We start from the raw sequence: 19,647 nt of genomic DNA on the forward strand, positions 1-19,647 counted from the left end.
GAGTTCTCTGCCCATACACACTATAGTCAGACACCTGCCAAACAGCAACCGGTGGGCAGAGAGAGACAAGTCCTTATAAACATTGAAGACTTCAGGGCACGTATACATATTTGAGAGGACTACTGCACCAAGCTCAGATTCCTCAATACAGTGACCCCTCGACCTACGATGGCCCCGACATACGATCATTTCAACATGCGATGGCCTCTCCGAGGCCATCGCATGTTGAAGGCAGCATCAACATACGATGCTTTTTTATGTCGGGGCCATGGCGTAAACGGCTATCCGACAGCGCTAACTGCTTCCGCTGCCGCCGGATAGCCGTTCACAGTGCCCCGTGAGCTCCGGTGATGGTCACTCACCTGTCCTCGGGGCTGCGGCGCGTCCTCTTCGGGATCCTCTGCATCGTCGGCGCTCTCCATCGACGTCATCACGTCGCTGTGCACGCCATCCCGTCATCCAATAGGAGCAGCGTGCGTAGCGACATGATGGCGGTGACGGAGAGCGCGGTTACCGGGGAAGCAGAGGCCTTGCCGGAGCGTCGGGGATGCGGCAACAGCGATGGACGGCGACATCCTGGCCAGCGGTGACGAGCGGTGACGAGCCGGAGCGGCGGGGACAGGCGAGTACAACTTTCTCTAACAGTGGTCTACAACCTGCGGACCTCCAGATGTTGCAAAACTACAACACCCAGCATGCCCGGACAGCCATCGTCTGTCCGGGCATGCTGGGTGTTGTAGTTTTGCAATATCTGGAGGTCCGCAGTTGTAGACCACTGTCCTATACTTTACATTGCACGGATCCCTCAACATAGGATGGTTTCAACAAACGATGGTCCGTTTGGAACGGATTACCATCGTATGTTGAGGGACCACTGTAATAATAAAGATATGTTCTGAATGGTGGCACAGCATCTCAGATAGGGCAGCATAAACCTAGCAACAGGGTGTCTTTGAGTTGGCATTTCCATGTTCATGCCAAATTCCACAGTACAGAGAGTGTTCTGGTTTTTCTAAAAGCGTTAAAACAAATACTGTTCTATTGTATAATAAATATTATTGCAACATGTTTATTTTTATACAGTGTTTGTTTCTCTTTGCAGGAAATATTTTACGTGACATGCCGCCTGTACTTTTGGAAATACCATTTCTTTTATTCTTTAGCCATCTCTCAATTGCTAGTTCATAGGCCTTGGGTCTCAAGCTCCAATCCAAATGCCATCTCAAGTTAGAAATGACATTTGTGTAATTACTTCCCACACTTTCTTTCCAGTTGGCAAATGATTGCTTATTGTACTGGTGCACCACAGAAGAGACTTGCTTATAGTCTACAATAGATCGGAGCTTCTTCTCCATAGAACAGACAATCTCAGGAAACTGGGCAGCAACATTGTCAAGTTCATCTCGGTCCTTTGTTAAATCTGAAAATGTATAATAAAGTAAATGGATTAAATTTGGATTTTATAAAACTAAAATTCTAGGCCTGGACAGTTAAATAAAGTTGTAGTCATGGATTCTTTATTAAATGTAATTACATGTTTACCATAATAAAAAAAAAAAACATAATACATTTTGAGTACTGTGTAGATTTCTGATTTCTCCATCCTAAAGGGAATGTGTCCCCTTGAATTTTTTCAAATACTGATATATGTTTTTTTTTGTTTTTTTTTCTAATCTGGTTTTGTTTTCTGACTGAAATTTTTCTAATGTACATTATTACAGGGCAGCCATTTTACCTGAGCTTTATGCATATCATTTAAACATATGCTTTACAGCAGCCCCATGGACATGGAAAGCAATAGACTGAAGCTGACCTCATTTTGACTTCTATGGGACAGATTTCTAGGCATGCTCTATGACCTGTGCAGATGTCAGTGTGCAGGGATGGGAAGGCTCTGAGCATCTCCTATAGGGAATGGCTTTATCTGGTTTCACTTTTCACTATAATCCTGCTTATGATGATACTGAGGAGACTGCTTAAAAGTGATCTCTAGAGAACAGGAAGCGTCAATCTATTAACAAGGCCTCGTGGCCAGAATTAAAATTGCAATATTCCAAGATTCTTTTACAATATAGATACTAAAATGGAAAACTCGAAAAAAACTAAACAAAAAAAACACCAAAACAGTATGTTTACTATAAAAGCGTTTAAAGGGGTACTCCGCTGGAAAACATGTTATCCCCTCTCCAAAGAATAGGGGATAAGATGTCTGATCATGGGGGTCACGACGCTGGGCGGGTCCCCGATCTTTGGGCCGCCAACGGCGTCCACAACACAGAAGCTTGGAGCTTCCATGTTCGTGATGTCACACTACGGCCCCTCCATTCAAGTCTATGGACATAGACATGAATGGAGAGGGCATGGCAGCTGTTGTCACCATTAATCTGGCACTAAGCCGAGTTTGCTCCGTGAACCGGATGACTGGGGTGCCGCAGCAGAGATCCCCTGCAAATAGACATCTTATGGATTAGACATCTTTGGATAGGGGATAAGATGTTTTATGGCGGAGTACCCCTTTAAAGAATAGCATTTCTAACAGATAAAAATTCCAGTAGTGCTTTAGCCATGTAGCCTTAATACATTCATAAGAAAATATGTGGCATCAAATATTAGTTTGAATAATTACTAGAAAACCTGTCATCAATTGTTATATTTACCAGACTACAAGTCTATCAGGACTAATGGGGCAGGGAGAAGACACTCAGCACTTTCCCAATGACTTGTGGTTTAGGCAGCAAGAAAGTGATGATAGGTTTCCTTTAGTTACTAATAATTAGCTCTGTATAGTCCAATATAGCCCTTTTGCCTTTTTCATGCTTGATCTATAGGATATCCATAAATATGCAGTATAGGATTTTAATCGTCACAAAATGCCCTCAAAATAGGGTAGAAAGTTTAAAATATTACTATATTGTTATTTGCATGATATTTTCTTGCAAAGAATATAAATGTGAAATATTGATTAGTCTATTCAGATAAAGCACAGCAGGATCCCCAACAAAATGCACATCTAAACATGTTCTTTATGCATTAAGTATTCTAAAAATGGAACTTGCAGTTTTACCTCTTAGATATTTCATGGTGTGAAAAAATATCAGTTCACATCCAACTATCTAATAGTTTATATGGAATTTTTTTAACCTAATGTTTCATGGTACAGATGTTAGATTCATTAAGCTTAACAAGATAATTGAGATGTAAAGCATTATCTAAGACATCATTTTCTGTAATGAAGTACTGTATATTTCATCTATTAATTCTTGGAAGAAGAATGAAAAATACACTCACCATCAGGGGAGAACTTCTTTAAACTTTATTTTCTTCCATGTGCATACCAAACCTGCAGCTGGGAGCTGCCAGCAGACAGAAAGGGTTGTGAAATAAGGGACAGCTATTTTGTGTGCCCGCACACATGTTCTCAACATTTTGTTTTCATTTTCTGATTGTAAATGTTTTGAATGTTATTATAGGAGAGCCAAGTTGCCAAATTGCATATGGACGCATGAAACACACTGATTTTACTCCACAGTATGTCTGCTAGCAGCTCACCGCTGTAGGTTCGGTATGTGCACGGAAGAAAAAGAAAAGGTTTAAAGAAGTTTTCCACAGATGGTATATGCCGTTTTTCATTTTTCTGGATTATTAGATGTATCCTTTCGTATAAATAGAGCACCTCCATATAAGTGAACAACAGTGCATGCTCCAAATAGCGCACCTCTCTATTAAGTGTGAATGAGACCTTATCCTATAGTAGTGCCATACTGAAGTTCCCCACTGTGTATATATATATATGCAATCTATGGCTGTCAAAAATTAAAGTGATGCTATAGGACTACTACTGTATTTTTACTAACTGTGTAGAATACATATAATTACCTTTAGCTACAATCTGATTCAGACCAGATATAACATTTAAAGAGAATGTGGTGTCCACATTCATTCAATCTGTTTCCATTTTCTGATTGTAAATCTTTTGCACATAATTATGGAAGAGCCAAATTGCCAGATCTTTCTGCACAGCACTTAGATATACTTTATAGCTAGGCCCAAAAACATAAAAAAAAAACAGACTAGAGACAGAATGTAGACCAAAATAAAACCTTTAATAATTGCCAATAAAAAGAAGCAGATCTGCATCATAATACTCAAAGAGTGTCAAACAAAAGAGACCAAAACCTTAAGAAGAAAACTTCCAGCAATACAGATTATAAGATAATACACTGTATACAACTGATAGAGCAAATTACACAGTTCATATAATGTTGATAACCATACACGAGTACCTACTCTGATGCCTATACTGCCCTGAGGGGACCACTGGGGAAAGGGGGGGGGACCTATAGAGTCCTACAGGTACTTTCTACACTAGGCCCTAGTCCTAGGTGGAATGGACATGCTGATAAGGATGTCCTGCACCGGAACCTCCCCTAGGCTTCTGCCTAGTCCCTATACTTAACTATCTTACTTTCTATCTCACTACCCGGGCCAATCCCTACATTAAGTCTAACCAATGCTTACTGATAAGTAGAGGGGATTTATTTTTTTTATAGTAAGAAAAAAAAATCTAATTTGGTGTGATTGGAATTGTACTGGCCCATACAATAAATCTGGCATGTAAGATTTACTGTATAGTGAAAAAATTTGTGCAATCGCATATATTTTTCAATTTCACCCTAAAAATCATTTTTCTCTGGATTTGTAATACATTATGTAGTAAAATAAAGAGTCCATGAAAAATGCACCCTGTCCCACAAAAAATAAATAAATAAATAAAAGACCCAAATGTTATGTGAAGGAAAAACACATAAGACAAAAATCTAAATTCGGGAGTCAGGAATGGGTAAAATACTAGCATAGAAAACATATTTAGAACATAGGCGTGCGCACAGGGTGTGCCGGGTGTGCCCAGGTACACCCTAATCACCGCGGCCGTGGAGCAAAAGGGGCAGCTGCCCCGGGCCCTGTAATTCCTGGGGGCCCAAAAGCAGCTCGCCCCTTTTGCCCCATGGGCCCGTATTGCGCCGCACGCTGCCTTTTTATGTTCGCCGCCGTCGTCGTCACTCATCCCCAGGCAGCCAGTACCGCAATGGCTGTCTGGGAGATGGTCACGTGACGTGACGTACGACGTCACGGGCGGCATCATAGAGAGGAGCGGAGCAGAGAGAGTCTCCCGCTCCTCTCAGTCCCCACACGGCTGCTTCCAGGATCCAGGCCGCATTAGGGGACCCATCGCCGGATATGTGAGTATGTATAATGTGTGTGTGTGGGGGGTATTTATTATATAGTGTGTGTGTGTGTGTGTGTGTGTGTGTGTGTGTGTGTGTGTGTGTGTGGGGTGGGTGGGGGGGATTTATTATATAGTGTGGGGGGGATTTATTATATAATGTGAGGGGGGATTTATTATATAGTGTGGGGTGGGGGGGATTTATTATATAATGTGAGGGGGGATTTATTATATAATGTGAAGAAGGATTTATTATATAGTGTGGGGTGGGGGGGATTTATTATATAATGTGAGGGGGGATTTATTATATAGTGTGGGGTGGGGGGGATTTATTATACAATGTGAGGGGGGATTTAATATATAGTGTGGGGGGGGATTTATTATATAATGTGGGGTGGGGGGATTTATTATATAATGTGGGGGGGATTTATTATATAGTGTGGGGGGGGGATTTATTATATAGTGTGGGGGGGATTTATTATATAATGTGAGGGGGGATTTATTATATAGTGTGGGGGGGATTTATTATATAATGTGAGGGGGGATTTATTATATAGTGTGGGGGTGGGGGGGATTTATTATATAATGTGAGGGGGGATTTATTATATAGTGTGAGGGGGGATTTATTATATAGTGTGGGGGGGGGGGGGTTATTATATAATGTGAAGGGGGATTTATTATATAGTGTGGGGGGGATTTATTATATAGTGTGGGGGGGATTTATTATATAATGTGAGGGGGGATTTATTATATAGTGTGGGGGGGATTTATTATATAATGTGAGGGGGGATTTATTATATAATGTGAGAAGGGAGGAAATTATACATGTGAGGGGAGGATAATAATGATTATTATAATCCTCCCCTCACATATATGTAACATCTCCCCCTCACATGTATAATCTGATAATCCCCTCCTCACACTGATTATCCCCTCACATATATAATATCATAATCAGATTATATGTGAGGGGGATAATCAATGTGAGGAGGAGATTATCAGATTATACATGTGAGGGGGAGATGTTACATATATGTGAGGGGAGGATTATAATAATCATTATTATCCTCCCCTCACATGCATAATCTGATAATCCGCTCCCCCGTACGTATCCTGTACTGATCCTGAGTTATATCCTGTATTATACTCCAGAGCTGTACTCACTATTCTGCTGGTGAGGTCACTGTGTACATATATTACATTACTTATCCTGTACTGATCCTGAGTTATATATCAGACAGGAGGCTCATATCTTGCATTAAACCTTTCTTTTTAATGCCCATAGCAGAAAATTACAGAGAATTTACTTCATAACATTAGAAAAATTTATTAAAACTACAACTCCCAGCAGCCCCTGGAATCCCCTCCCCTGGGGCGGAGACCCTATATAAGGGGCTGGCTGGATCTCCTCTTCCTCTTTCTTTCTGCTCATGGCAGCTAGTTAAGTATAACAATTTTTATCTTCATTGTTTTTCATATAGAGATTTCCTTTATTGTTCTTTCATTGTACCAGGTTACTGGGGTGGGGACCCTTTCATGTGTCCCTATTTCTCCAGTTGTCCTGGTTTTGTTTTTCCAACTCATTCTATATATATTTCTATATACTCTACATATTTATATATACTGTCCTATATTTTCTATTAATTGTAATTCAGTGTTATTATTATTTTCCTTTTCGGTCTCTACATTCCCCCTTTGTGTTTTCACTGTTCCCGGTTCTGTTACTCCGGGTCCTCTCTCCTGTCAGGCGCCATTTTACCCTACTTTCGCGCCGTCTTCTTCGGCTTATTTTCGCCGCTCTCGTCCTTTTCGCGGGCTCTGCAACGTTCGGGGGGCATGTCCGAGTGACGCGTCCCTTGCGACGCGCCTCCGCTGAGTCCGCGCGTCCTATCACAGAAGTTCTAGTCGTAGTCTCGCGAGACTACGGCTGTGAGCTCTGCTTGCTGGGATCCTCCTCCTCTCACCGTCGCCAGTGTTGTGCGAGCGGTGAGAGGAGCGCCAGCATTTAGGTATAGATCCCAGTGAGTTATCTAAGATAGTTTATTGCTAAATTATTACTGTCAGTTAGGCTACTTGTAGCTTCCCCTTATTCATACTGACATCTATAGGATGGCTGGAGATAATTCTACTCCATTTTCTACCCATGTTAATGAGGCTATTGATATTGAAGCCTCTCAAATAATGTCCGCTTCCCAGATTCAGGACTTGATTACTAAGTCCATTCAAGCAGCTCTGGCTGCTAATGTACGTTCTGACCCCTCTTTGCCCTCTACCTCTACTGAGCCAGTTAAGGGTAAAGTGACACAAAAACGTAAACATGTGAACGTACACTACGACTCCCCGGCAGGGGAAGTTTATAATGTGCCCCAGGCAGGACCCGAACCGGCCTGCCGCACCCCGCATCTCAGTGACCTCCCTCGACCCTTGGGCCCCAAGGAGAATATTAAAAAAGGGCTGAAGTCCGCCAGGCGTATAAAACCGGACTCATACAACACGTCTAACGACGAGTCATCCGGCGAGTCGGACACGGCTCAAGCCACGGACTCTGACTCTGATAATGAAGATGCGGGGTTTCAGGCTGACTGTCATGATGCCGAACCTGAAGTGTCCAGTGAGGCGATTTTAGACGCTCAGGGACAACCACTCTTCAATCCTGATGAGATCATACATCCTCACTCAGGTGACTGGGCACCACTACCACACGTAGCTCAGTACATAGAGCATTGGACTAGACGGTCACTAGACCGCACAAATAGGAACAAACTCAGGGCGGAATGCCCTAGGCCCTATGTGGCCAAGAAGGTGGCGGTCACCCCAGAGATAGACCCGGTCCTCCTTAAGTACCTGACCCGGGCTGGCAAATATTCCAAGAAGGGCATTGAACGGTCCTTCAAATTAATACAGGATCGCATACTAGATCTGCTTGGACCGCTCACAAAGATTCTTAATTTATCTGAACAAGCAGCCTCAGCTGACCAACCGGTAGACTTGTCACAACTTAGAGGTTGGGCCCAGCGTGCGATATGCATGCTAGGCAGCGCAAACACGGCGTGCTCTACCGAACGTCGCCGTTCGATTTTAATGAAGCTGGAACCCCAGCTCAGTCATTTAGCGGAGAATGAGCCCGGACCCTCCGCTGAAGGTCTCCTCTTCGGAGAAGATCTCATTAAGAACATTAATAAGGTGGTCAGCCTATTTTCCAGTCTAGATAAGGCGCAGACCTCACTAGAGAAAACGGGCCAAACTACCAAGGTTTTTGGCAAGGCCGGTAGAGGCAGAGGCCGATCTGCCGGCCGCTCAATCCCCTATAGGCCCTATGTTAGAGCTGCGCACCAACAGTTTGCTCCCGCTCAACAACAGTACACGATGCCTGTGGCCCAGCCGGCCCCTTTCTTTCCCCCTCGAGGACGCCCCTGGAGAGGACGTGGAGGCCGCGGATATCCTAGGTCTCGTCCACCGACCGGTGAGTACACACACAATTTCCATTCCACACACAACGGTGGGGGGCAGACTGATGTATTTTTCCCACGTCTGGTCCATGATTACGGCAGACGTGTGGATCCTCAATACGGTAGCAGGCTACCAGATAGAGTTCCAATCTCTCCCCGTACTGAATTCTATTCCTCCACCCATTCAGTTTTCCGCTCAAAACATAGTACTCATAGACAACGAGCTCCGAGAGCTCCTGTCCAAACAGGCGGTGATAGAGGTAAACCCCTTGTCCCCCGGTTTTGTAAGCAACCTCTTCTTGGTAAAGAAGAAGGATGGCGGTTATCGCCCGGTGAAACACGTGATATATCGACACTTCAAGATGGAGGGTATCCATCTATTACGCGACCTTCTCTGGCCAGGAGACTGGTTGGTGAAGATCGACTTAAAGGACGCATATCTTACCGTTCCTATTCACCACTTGTCCCAACCGTTTCTTCGGTTTCTATGGAGGGAACGAATGTGGCAATTCACCTGCCTGCCATTCGGATTATCATCAGCCCCTTGGTGTTTCACCAAGTTACTGAAACCGGTGGTAGCCGCGCTCCGGAGCAGGGGGGTACGGCTTATCATCTACCTGGACGATCTGCTGATCATGGCACGTTCCAGAACGCAGGCCCTGTTACACAAACAATGGGCGGTTTCTCTGATGGAGGACTTAGGATTCCTCATCAACCACAAGAAATCTGTGCTGACTCCCTCACAAGAACTAGAATTCCTAGGTTTCCTAGTGGATACCAAACGTGCCGTTCTGATGCTACCAACCTCCAAATTAGCTCTGATTCGGAAGGAAATCAGAACGACTTTGCGCAGGGGTCGAGTGTCCCTGAGGATGATTGCACGCATAGTCGGCCTATTATCAGCCTCGATTCAAGCCATCTTCCCGGCCCCACTTCATTATCGGGCCCTTCAACGACTCAAGAACCTTCACATACGCCAGGGTCTCCGCTATGCAGACGAAGTTGCCCTTTGCCCGGAGGCAGTAGAGGAATTACACTGGTGGCTGCGCCATGCCGTCGAATGGAACGGCAAGACTATATTCAATTCCTGCCCGGACATCATAATAGAGTCCGATGCGAGCCGCCAAGGCTGGGGGGCTCGTTGCGGGCACAATACCACAGGAGGGAGATGGTCCGTAGAGGAGTCTCTCCTCCACATCAATGCCCTGGAACTTTTGGCAGCGTTCTTTGCTATCAAGAGTTTTCTCCCTCACAATACCAATTGTTGCGTTCTTTTACGCATGGACAATGTGGCTGCGGTTCAATATGTCAACCGCCTTGGGGGGACGAGGTCCAGGGTACTGGCAGACATCGCATCCGAATTCTGGCACTTCTGCTTGTCCCGGGACATCATTCCTATTGCGGAATATCTTCCTGGTGTGTCCAACACAGTGGCAGACTGGAATTCTCGTTATTTGAGGGATTCCAGCGATTGGACATTAGACCGTTCTACTTTTCGGGCTTTGTGGAATCTTTGGGGTCCCTTACACACGGACCTCTTCGCATCTCGCCTCAATCGACAACTGCCTCGCTTTTACAGCTGGAGGCCGGACCCGGAAGCATCCGCAGTGGACGCATTCCGCCAGATCTGGTCACGGGGTACACACTATGCGTTCCCCCCATTCAATACGATCTCCAGATTCCTTCTCCAAGTACTGAATCAGAAGGCGACGGTGGTGTTGATCACCCCTTGGTGGCCGACACAACCGTGGTATCCCCTTCTCCTAGGGATGACAATCGACTTTCCTCGATTGATTCCCCAGTCACCTCACCTTCTCATGAACCCTATCATGGGTCCTCATCCGTTGATTTTGGAGGGCAACCTTCCACTCCTTGCGTGGTTGGTTTCGGGATCCCGGACAACGGTGGTGACCTTTCACAGTCGGCTAGAGACCTCCTTGCCTTGGCCTGGGCCCCAGGGACTAGATCGGCATATCGATCGGCCTGGGCTTTGTGGGTTCGTTGGTGTGATCAACGGCAAGTTGATGCCGTTCAAGCACCTGTTTCAGTGATAGTGAACTACCTTGCGGACTCTTTTGAGTCTGGGAAATCGTAAAGTTCACTCAACGTGTACAGATCCGCCATATCGGCATACCATTGCCCGGTGGACGCATTGCCAGTTGGCAAACATCCTTTGGTATGTAGGCTCTTAAGGGGAGTAAAATATAAGCGTCCTCCCCGTCCTAGATACCAGTCTACTTGGGATGTCTCCCGGGTGTTAGAACTCTTTTCCTCCTGGGCGGATAATGATGCTCTCACCTTAAAATTTTTATCCCTAAAAATGACTACCCTTTTATGTTTAGTGTCTATTAAACGGGTGTCGGATGTTAAAGCGTTGGATATCTCCAGGCGACAGTTTTCGCCGGAAGGAGTACGCTTTTCTGTGGTTCGCAGAACCAAGACAGGACTTCACTCCGTCTTCTATCCCTTTTTTCCGGATCACCCGCGCCTGTGCGTAGTACGCTGTCTACAAACATATGAGGTGCGGACCACGCCTCTGCGATCCGAGTCTCACAATCAATTATTGTTATCGTATGTCAAGCCTCATCTTCCGGTATCCTCGGCTACCTTGGCCAGGTGGGTCAGATCAGTCATGGAAATGGCTGGGATTGACATTTCTCTCTTTGGTGCCCACTCTTCTAGAGGAGCTATGGCCACCAAAGTGATTACTTCAGGAGGTTCGCTTTCGGACCTTTTGTTGGCCGCCGATTGGTCGTCCGAGACGACTTTTCGGCAGTTTTATTTTAGGCCACAAGAACACGTTTCTGCATCTGTACTTTGACATGTCTGTTCTTCTGTCTTTAGCTTTAAAATTGCAAGATATGAGCCTCCTGTCTGATATATAAATCGAGATTTTCCTAGCTAACGTGACGGAAAATATAAGTTATATGAAGACAGGAGGCGAGTATCTTCCCTCCCGACCCCACCCTGTCATGGTGTTCCTTTCTCGTTTCAGGATATTGAAGAACGGGACTTCCTTCTACACAGAAGAATCTGAGGAGACCCTGAGTTACAGTGGTTATGCTTTTCTGTTCCAGTTCGAACACAGTTCACGGAGGCCCAGTTGGCCCTGACGACCAGGTTCCAGTTGAAACACAGTTGCTGGGGGCCCAGTTGGCCCTGTCGTCTAGTTCCGGAGATGGAATTCGTTTGCCGTCGGAGTGTATCCGGGGTATCAAGATGTTGTGCGCTGTTCCGAAGTTCGCACGAAAGAAAGAGGAAGAGGAGATCCAGCCAGCCCCTTATATAGGGTCTCCGCCCCAGGGGAGGGGATTCCAGGGGCTGCTGGGAGATGTAGTTTTAATAAATTTTTCTAATGTTATGAAGTAAATTCTCTGTAATTTTCTGCTATGGGCATTAAAAAGAAAGGTTTAATGCAAGATACTCGCCTCCTGTCTTCATATAACTTATATTTTCCGTCACGTTAGCTAGGAAAATCTCGATTTATATTCTGTATTATACTCCAGAGCTGTGCTCACTATTCTGCTGGTGAGGTCACTGTGTACATACATTACATTACTTATCCTGTAGTGATCCTGAGATATATCCTGTATTATACTCCAGAGCTGTACTCACTATTCTGCTGGTGAGGTCACTGTGTACATACATTACATAACTTATCCTGTACTGATCCTGAGTTATATCCTGTATTATACTCCAGAGCTGCACTCACTATTCTGCTGGTGAGGTCACTGTGTACATACATTACATTACTTATCCTGTACTGATCCTGAGTTATATCCTGTATTATACTCCAGAGCTGTACTCACTATTCTGCTGGTGAGGTCACTGTGTACATACATTACTTATCCTGTACTGATCCTGAGTTATATCCTGTATTATACTCCAGAGCTGTACTCACTATTCTGCTGGTGAGGTCACTGTGTACATACATTACATTACTGATCCTGTACTGATCTCGAGTGTGTGTGCGATGGGGGTGGGGGACCGGGGGGACCAAAAAAAATAGCTTGCCCAGGGTCCAATCAAAATTAAAGACGGCCCTGTCCATTATACATACACTGTACAGCAATCATACATCCATTATACATCCACTGTACAGCAATCATACCGCCATTATACATACACTGTACAGCAATCATACATCCATTATACATACACTGTACAGCATTCATACATCCATTATACATACACTGTACAGCAATCATACCACCATTATACATACACTGTACAGCAATCATACCACCATTATACATACACTGTACAGCAATCATACATCCATTATACATACACTGTACAGCAATCATACCTCCATTATACATACACTGTACAGCAATCATACCACCATTATACATACACTGTACAGCAATCATACCACCATTATACATACACTGTACAGCAATCATACCACCATTATACATACACTGTACAGCAATCATACATCCATTATACATACACTGTACAGCAATCATACCGCCATTATACATACACTGTACAGCAAGCATACCACCATTATACATACACTGTACAGCAATCATACATCCATTATACATCCACTGTACAGCAATCATACATCCATTATACATACACTGTACAGCAAGCATACCACCATTATACATACACTGTACAGCACTGAGGTCACTGTGTACATACATTACTTATCCTGTACTGATCCTGAGTTATATCCTGTATTATACTCCAGAGCTGTACTCACTATTCTGCTGGTGAGGTTACTGTGTACATACATTACATTACTGATCCTGTACTGATCCCGAGTGTGTGTGGGATGGGGGTGGGGGACCGGGGGGACCAAAAAAAATAGCTTGCCCAGGGTCCAATCAAAATTAAAGACGGCCCTGTCCATTATACATACACTGTACAGCAATCATACATCCATTATACATCCACTGTACAGCAATCATACCGCCATTATACATACACTGTACAGCAATCATACATCCATTATACATACACTGTACAGCAATCATACATCCATTATACATACACTGTACAGCAATCATACCACCATTATACATACACTGTACAGCAATCATACATCCATTATACATACACTGTACAGCAATCATACATCCATCATACATACACTGTACAGCAATCATACCTCCATTATACATACACTGTACAGCAATCATACCACCATTATACATACACTGTACAGCAATCATACCACCATTATACATACACTGTACAGCAATCATACCACCATTATACATAAACTGTACAGCAATCATACATCCATTATACATACACTGTACAGCAATCATACCGCCATTATACATACACTGTACAGCAAGCATACCACCATTATACATACACTGTACAGCAATCATACATCCATTATACATACACTGTACAGCAATCATACCTCCATTATACATACACTGTACAGCAATCATACCACCATTATACATACACTGTACAGCAATCATACCACCATTATACATACACTGTACAGCAATCATACCACCATTATACATACACTGTACAGCAATCATACATCCATTATACATACACTGTACAGCAATCATACCTCCATTATACATACACTGTACAGCAAGCATACCACCATTATACATACACTGTACAGCAATCATAAATCCATTATACATACACTGTACAGCAATCATACATCCATTATACATACACTGTACAGCAAGCATACCACCATTATACATACACTGTACAGCAATCATACATCCATTATACATACACTGTACAGCAATCATACCACCATTATACATACACTGTACAGCAATCATACATCCATTATACATACACTGTACAGCAATCATACATCCATTATACATACACTGTACAGCAAGCATACCTCCATTATACATACACTGTACAGCAAGCATACCTCCATTATACATACACTGTACAGCAATCATACCGCCATTATACATACACTGTACAACAATCATACCTCCATTATACATACACTGTACAGCAAGCATACCTCCATTATACATACACTGTACAGCAATCATACATCCATTATACATACACTGTACAGCAATCATACATCCATTATACATACACTGTACAGCAAACATACCGCCATTATACATACACTGTACAGCAATCATACATCCATTATACATACACTGTACAGCAATCATACCGCCATTATACATACACTGTACAGCAATCATACATCCATTATACATACACTGTACAGCAATCATACCGCCATTATACATACACTGTACAGCAATCATACCGCCATTATACATACACTGTACCGCAATCATACCTCCATTATACATACACTGTACAGCAATCATACCGCCATTATACATACACTGTACAGCAATCATACATCCATTATACATACACTGTACAGCAATCATACCGCCATTATACATACACTGTACAGCAATCATACCGCCATTATACATACACTGTACAGCAATCATACATCCATTATACATACACTGTACAGCAATCATACCGCCATTATACATACACTGTACAGCAATCATACCGCCATTATACATACACTGTACAACAAGCATACATCCATTATACATACACTGTACAGCAATCATACCTCCATTATACATACACTGTACAGCAAGCATACCGCCATTATACATACACCGTACAGCAATCATACCTCCATTATACATACACTGTACAGCAATCATACCTCCATTATACATACACTGTACAGCAAGCATACCTCCATTATACATACACTATACAGCAATTATACCTCCATTATACTTACAATGTACAGCAATCATACCTCCATTATACATACAATGTACAGCAATCATACCACCTTTATACATACACTGTACAGCAAGCATACCTCCATTATACATACACTGTACAGCAATCATACCTCCATTATACATACACTGTCTGTGACTGTACAGCAATCATACATCCAATCCATTATTAATGGATTGGATGTATGATTGCTGTACAGTCACAGTGTATGTATAATGGAGGTATGATTGCTGTACAGTGTATGTATAATGGAGGTATGCTTGCTGTACAGTGTATGTATAAAGGTGGTATGATTGCTGTACATTGTATGTATAATGGAGGTATGATTGCTGTACATTGTAAGTATAATGGAGGTATAATTGCTGTATAGTGTATGTATAATGGAGGTATGCTTGCTGTACAGTGTATGTATAATGGAGGTATGATTGCTGTACAGTGTATGTATAATGGAGCCTCCAATCCCAAAAAAAAGTTTTAATAAAGTTTTTCATTTTGTTTGTATTGATATTTATGAGTGTAGGTATGTTTATGTATGTGTGCATGCAAGCAAGAGTGTGTGTGTGTGTATATATATCACACACACGCGTGCGCTGCGTGAGTTTGTGCTTTAGGGTGCACACCCTAATGCAATAGGCTGCGCACGCCTATGATTTAGAACATAATGATAAAGAAATAAAATGGACATATCAAATGTATGATAATTATATAAAATGGACATCTTTAACTTTATGTAATCATTGTAAACAATGTATTGCAAATAGCTTATGTGACGTTGAATAGGCTTCTGATACAATAAACGCATAATTTAGCTCACCAGGAAACAACTATCAATGGCCAGGAGAAAGCCTCATCTACAAGAAGAACTGGTGGAACTGTGAAGATACGAGATGTGCAGCACCTGAAACTACGGATACTGGAAGCCTGTGCTAGCATTTCTCCTGCAGTGTTGCTATCAGTGTGTGAAGAGTGGGAGAAGAGGGTTGCATTGACAATCCAACACAATGGGCAGCACATTGAACACATTTTATAAGAGGTCAGAAACTTGTAAATAACTCACGAAAGAATAAAGTTACGTTAAAACCAAGCATATGATTGTTTTTCTTGTGAAATTCCCAATAAGTTTGATGTGTCACATGACCCTCTTCCTATTGAAAAAACAAAAGTTGAATTCAAAATGTCCGACTTCAAAATTGCCGCCATGGTCACCACCCATCTTGAAAAGTTTCCATCCTCACATATACTAATGTGCCACAAACATGAAGTTAATATCACCAACCATTCACATTTTATTAAGGTGAATCCATATAAATGGCCCACCTTGTATATGTAATGGTTAACTAAATCAAGTTAACCTGCATTGTGGGAAGAGTCTAGGCCTTTAAGTGCTACAGATGTCCAAGAGTGGATTACGGTGGCTATCCAATTTTCTTGTTTGGCTCGTTCTAGGCTTCTAATGTCTTCTCTGGCATCTGGCGTCCCTGCTCAGTTCTCGGGAGGAAAGTGCCCAGGCACCTGCACCCAGGCAAATTATTGGGCAGCAGAAAAAGAGAAGGGGTAGGGGGCTTCTTTTGCAGCAACTGGCTCAAAATGGAGAAAGGGGTTATGCTACATTGCTGCGCTCTGCTAAAACAGGCCAGGCTTATATATGACTGAGTCATGAGGGGTGACTGAGTCATTGTTGGTACCGATCCTGGGTGGCTCCCTGTGCTACACTCCAGATACACACTGTTCTACTGGAGGGGGATCATAGGCACAAACTTTAATGATCCTGCATTGGTCAGAGTTATATTCTGTCTTATGCTCTAGAGCTGTCCAGCTATTACTTTTATCTCCACCACCATATCTATTTTCACAAGTTACATCTAGCACTAGTACTTTCCTATTGGAGCGCAGACCGGGAATTCAGCTGTCAATCTGTTACCCTTCAGAACACGCACTCGTGGACCACGAGGACGTCAGCCTGCGCATCCTACAGCCATCAACTTCAGGGGAGTTCCAAATGCAAGAGCCGACTGCCTTCGGAGCCCGCACATGTAGTTAATAGGAGCACGAGTGATCAGATCCACCATCCTGAATGAAGATCAGCCTGTCACTGGAGCACTGAACAGGGGATTGGACTAGGTGAGAAGTGCACGGCACATGTATATTATCCTTATAGAGGACACCCTAATCAGAAGATACTGCTTGCTGAGTTGCGATTTGCACAGTTAAGAACATTTTCTCCACAGGCTTATGTATGTTATGGGGACTTTGTAGATCACTGGAGTAACTCTGTAGGAGTGCATGTATAAATTACTGGCATATTAACTATCCTCTAGCCAACGGACATTACCTAATATTATCTTAGAAATAATGAGCTGAATTCACCTTATCGATTAGTTTATTGACTGCTGGATATGTTAATAGGTGGACCTTATTAGACAGTCTTATGGACTAGTCTCTTGTATAGAATGGTTATTTTATTTTATGTTGCTTCTATTTTTATATTAATATATTTTACTAATATTTTATTTTCACCAGGTGTGTTTACAAGGATCTTGTGATCCACTCGTGATCCATTGCATGTGTACTTTGTTTTAACGATATTGTTATATTAAATACTCTGAATACTTAGAGGTTGGGTATAGATATTACTGACTTTGAGCACCAACAATTCTTTACTTATTTATCTTGGTTTCAATTACACTTTGGGTATAGGTGTTTGGTTGACTAGCCCAGTTGAGGTTGGTTATTAGTGAGGAACGAGCCTTCCTATTGTTTTTTTCTGTCTAGAGATATTTGTACTGCAGGAATTTACAGTCCATGGCAAGGGATCCCAGTATGGTCTCAGACTTGTTGCAGAGTGAGTAAGTCTAAAGGTTTGTCACAGGACTTTTCCACAAAGCCTCATTTCTCTAGTGGAGGGTAAGCTCTATTGGGGTAGTTTGCAGGAAAATTTTCAAATAAATTCAGGTTAGCCTGATTTGTTTGTCCCCCATTCTTGCTTTGTGGCTAGTATCAATTCTCTTATCCCTTTCAAGGAGTTAACACATGAATACACATCTGTAGACAAAGCCATTCAACTGATTTTGGCCATGGGGAGGGGCAACCGCCTTTAAGCTCCAGCCAATCCAACCGGCCTTGTGGCAATGGCAAAGGATTACATGGGAGGGTCTTTACTATTTTGCCACCCATCTTACCTTTGCGTTAAAAAGTATACCTTGTCTATTTTATAAGTTGGCTGTTGCCCTAGAGTGGATTTGGATCAATCATTGTCAGTGTTCACAAGTGCTGCCTTATCTGGATGATTTTTTGTTGTTAGAGCATCCGTCACACTCCTCCAGGGATTTAGATACACTTCTGGACATCTTTAGCAACTGCAATATCCCAGTGGCAGCTAAAAAAAGGCCCTTGCAGTGTACTCAGACCAGTTGTAATTAGGGGGAGATGCACAGCTGTTTAAGTGGTGGAAAAAAATTTTCATCCCCTTGGGCACACTTTACATACGGTGCCCAGCTGGTGGTATGAGAGAGTTGAGGAACAGTCCGTGAACCCTTTTTAGTTCTAACAAGTAGGAAAGCTGCCATAAGTGCTCCTGGCAGTGAAGAGTTAACCCCTTGCAAAGGAAGTAGATGTAATAAGCTAGTCCCTGAGGTGATACATTTCACCGTAGTGAGAGAAATCTTAATGGTTGGCTCCCGATGTTTTGAGTGATCCAAACGCGACTGGAGGTACACTAAGGATTCGGATTGCTATGAGGTCCTTCACAAAATGTTACTCGCTAAGGTTAGTAGAAACAAGATGATGATCTTCCTCTCGAAAGGTCGAAACAGACTCAGGCCAGGGCAAAGCTAGTTCTCTGAACCGATAATATTGAAATCAACGGGCATCAATGTGGGTGGGAGTGCAAGAACTTCCATGCAAAGGATACAGCAAACAGAAGAGAGACTACTGGTAGTTATACAATCTCACGCTTCAGATAAAACAATGTGTAAACATTATTGCACACACAATAGAGAATACAGAGTGGAGGCAATAATATGTAACCTACTGCACTCCCCCCTGCAAGATAACAAAATAATAGCTAAGGCCACTTTCACAATACATAATTACTCCGTTTTCAAAGTTCCATAAAAAAATCGGCAGTAAAACGGCAGTTACAAAATCCTTTATGGCGGTTAGAAAATCCCATTATAGTCTATGGGATTTTTCTAATAGCCGTTTTAACCCGTTATA

At 42.9% G+C, this 19,647-nt stretch overlaps 1 protein-coding gene across 4 annotated transcripts in view; it reads right to left on the bottom strand.

The window, feature by feature from the left end:
• Positions 1-1,034: 1,034 nt before the first annotated feature.
• Positions 1,035-19,647, bottom strand: part of ARSK (arylsulfatase family member K) — a 106,772-nt gene continuing 88,159 nt past the window's right edge. For all 4 annotated transcript variants that reach the window (XM_056537841.1, XM_056537854.1, XM_056537864.1 and 1 more), the window contains one exon: positions 1,035-1,420. In XM_056537841.1, the coding sequence (XP_056393816.1) occupies positions 1,056-1,420 (365 nt within the window). In that variant the 3' untranslated portion in view covers positions 1,035-1,055. The remainder of the gene's footprint in view (positions 1,421-19,647) is intronic.

The sequence above is a fragment of the Hyla sarda genome, chromosome 1 (genome assembly GCF_029499605.1).
Source record: "Hyla sarda isolate aHylSar1 chromosome 1, aHylSar1.hap1, whole genome shotgun sequence".
NCBI classification, from domain to species: domain Eukaryota; kingdom Metazoa; phylum Chordata; class Amphibia; order Anura; family Hylidae; genus Hyla; species Hyla sarda.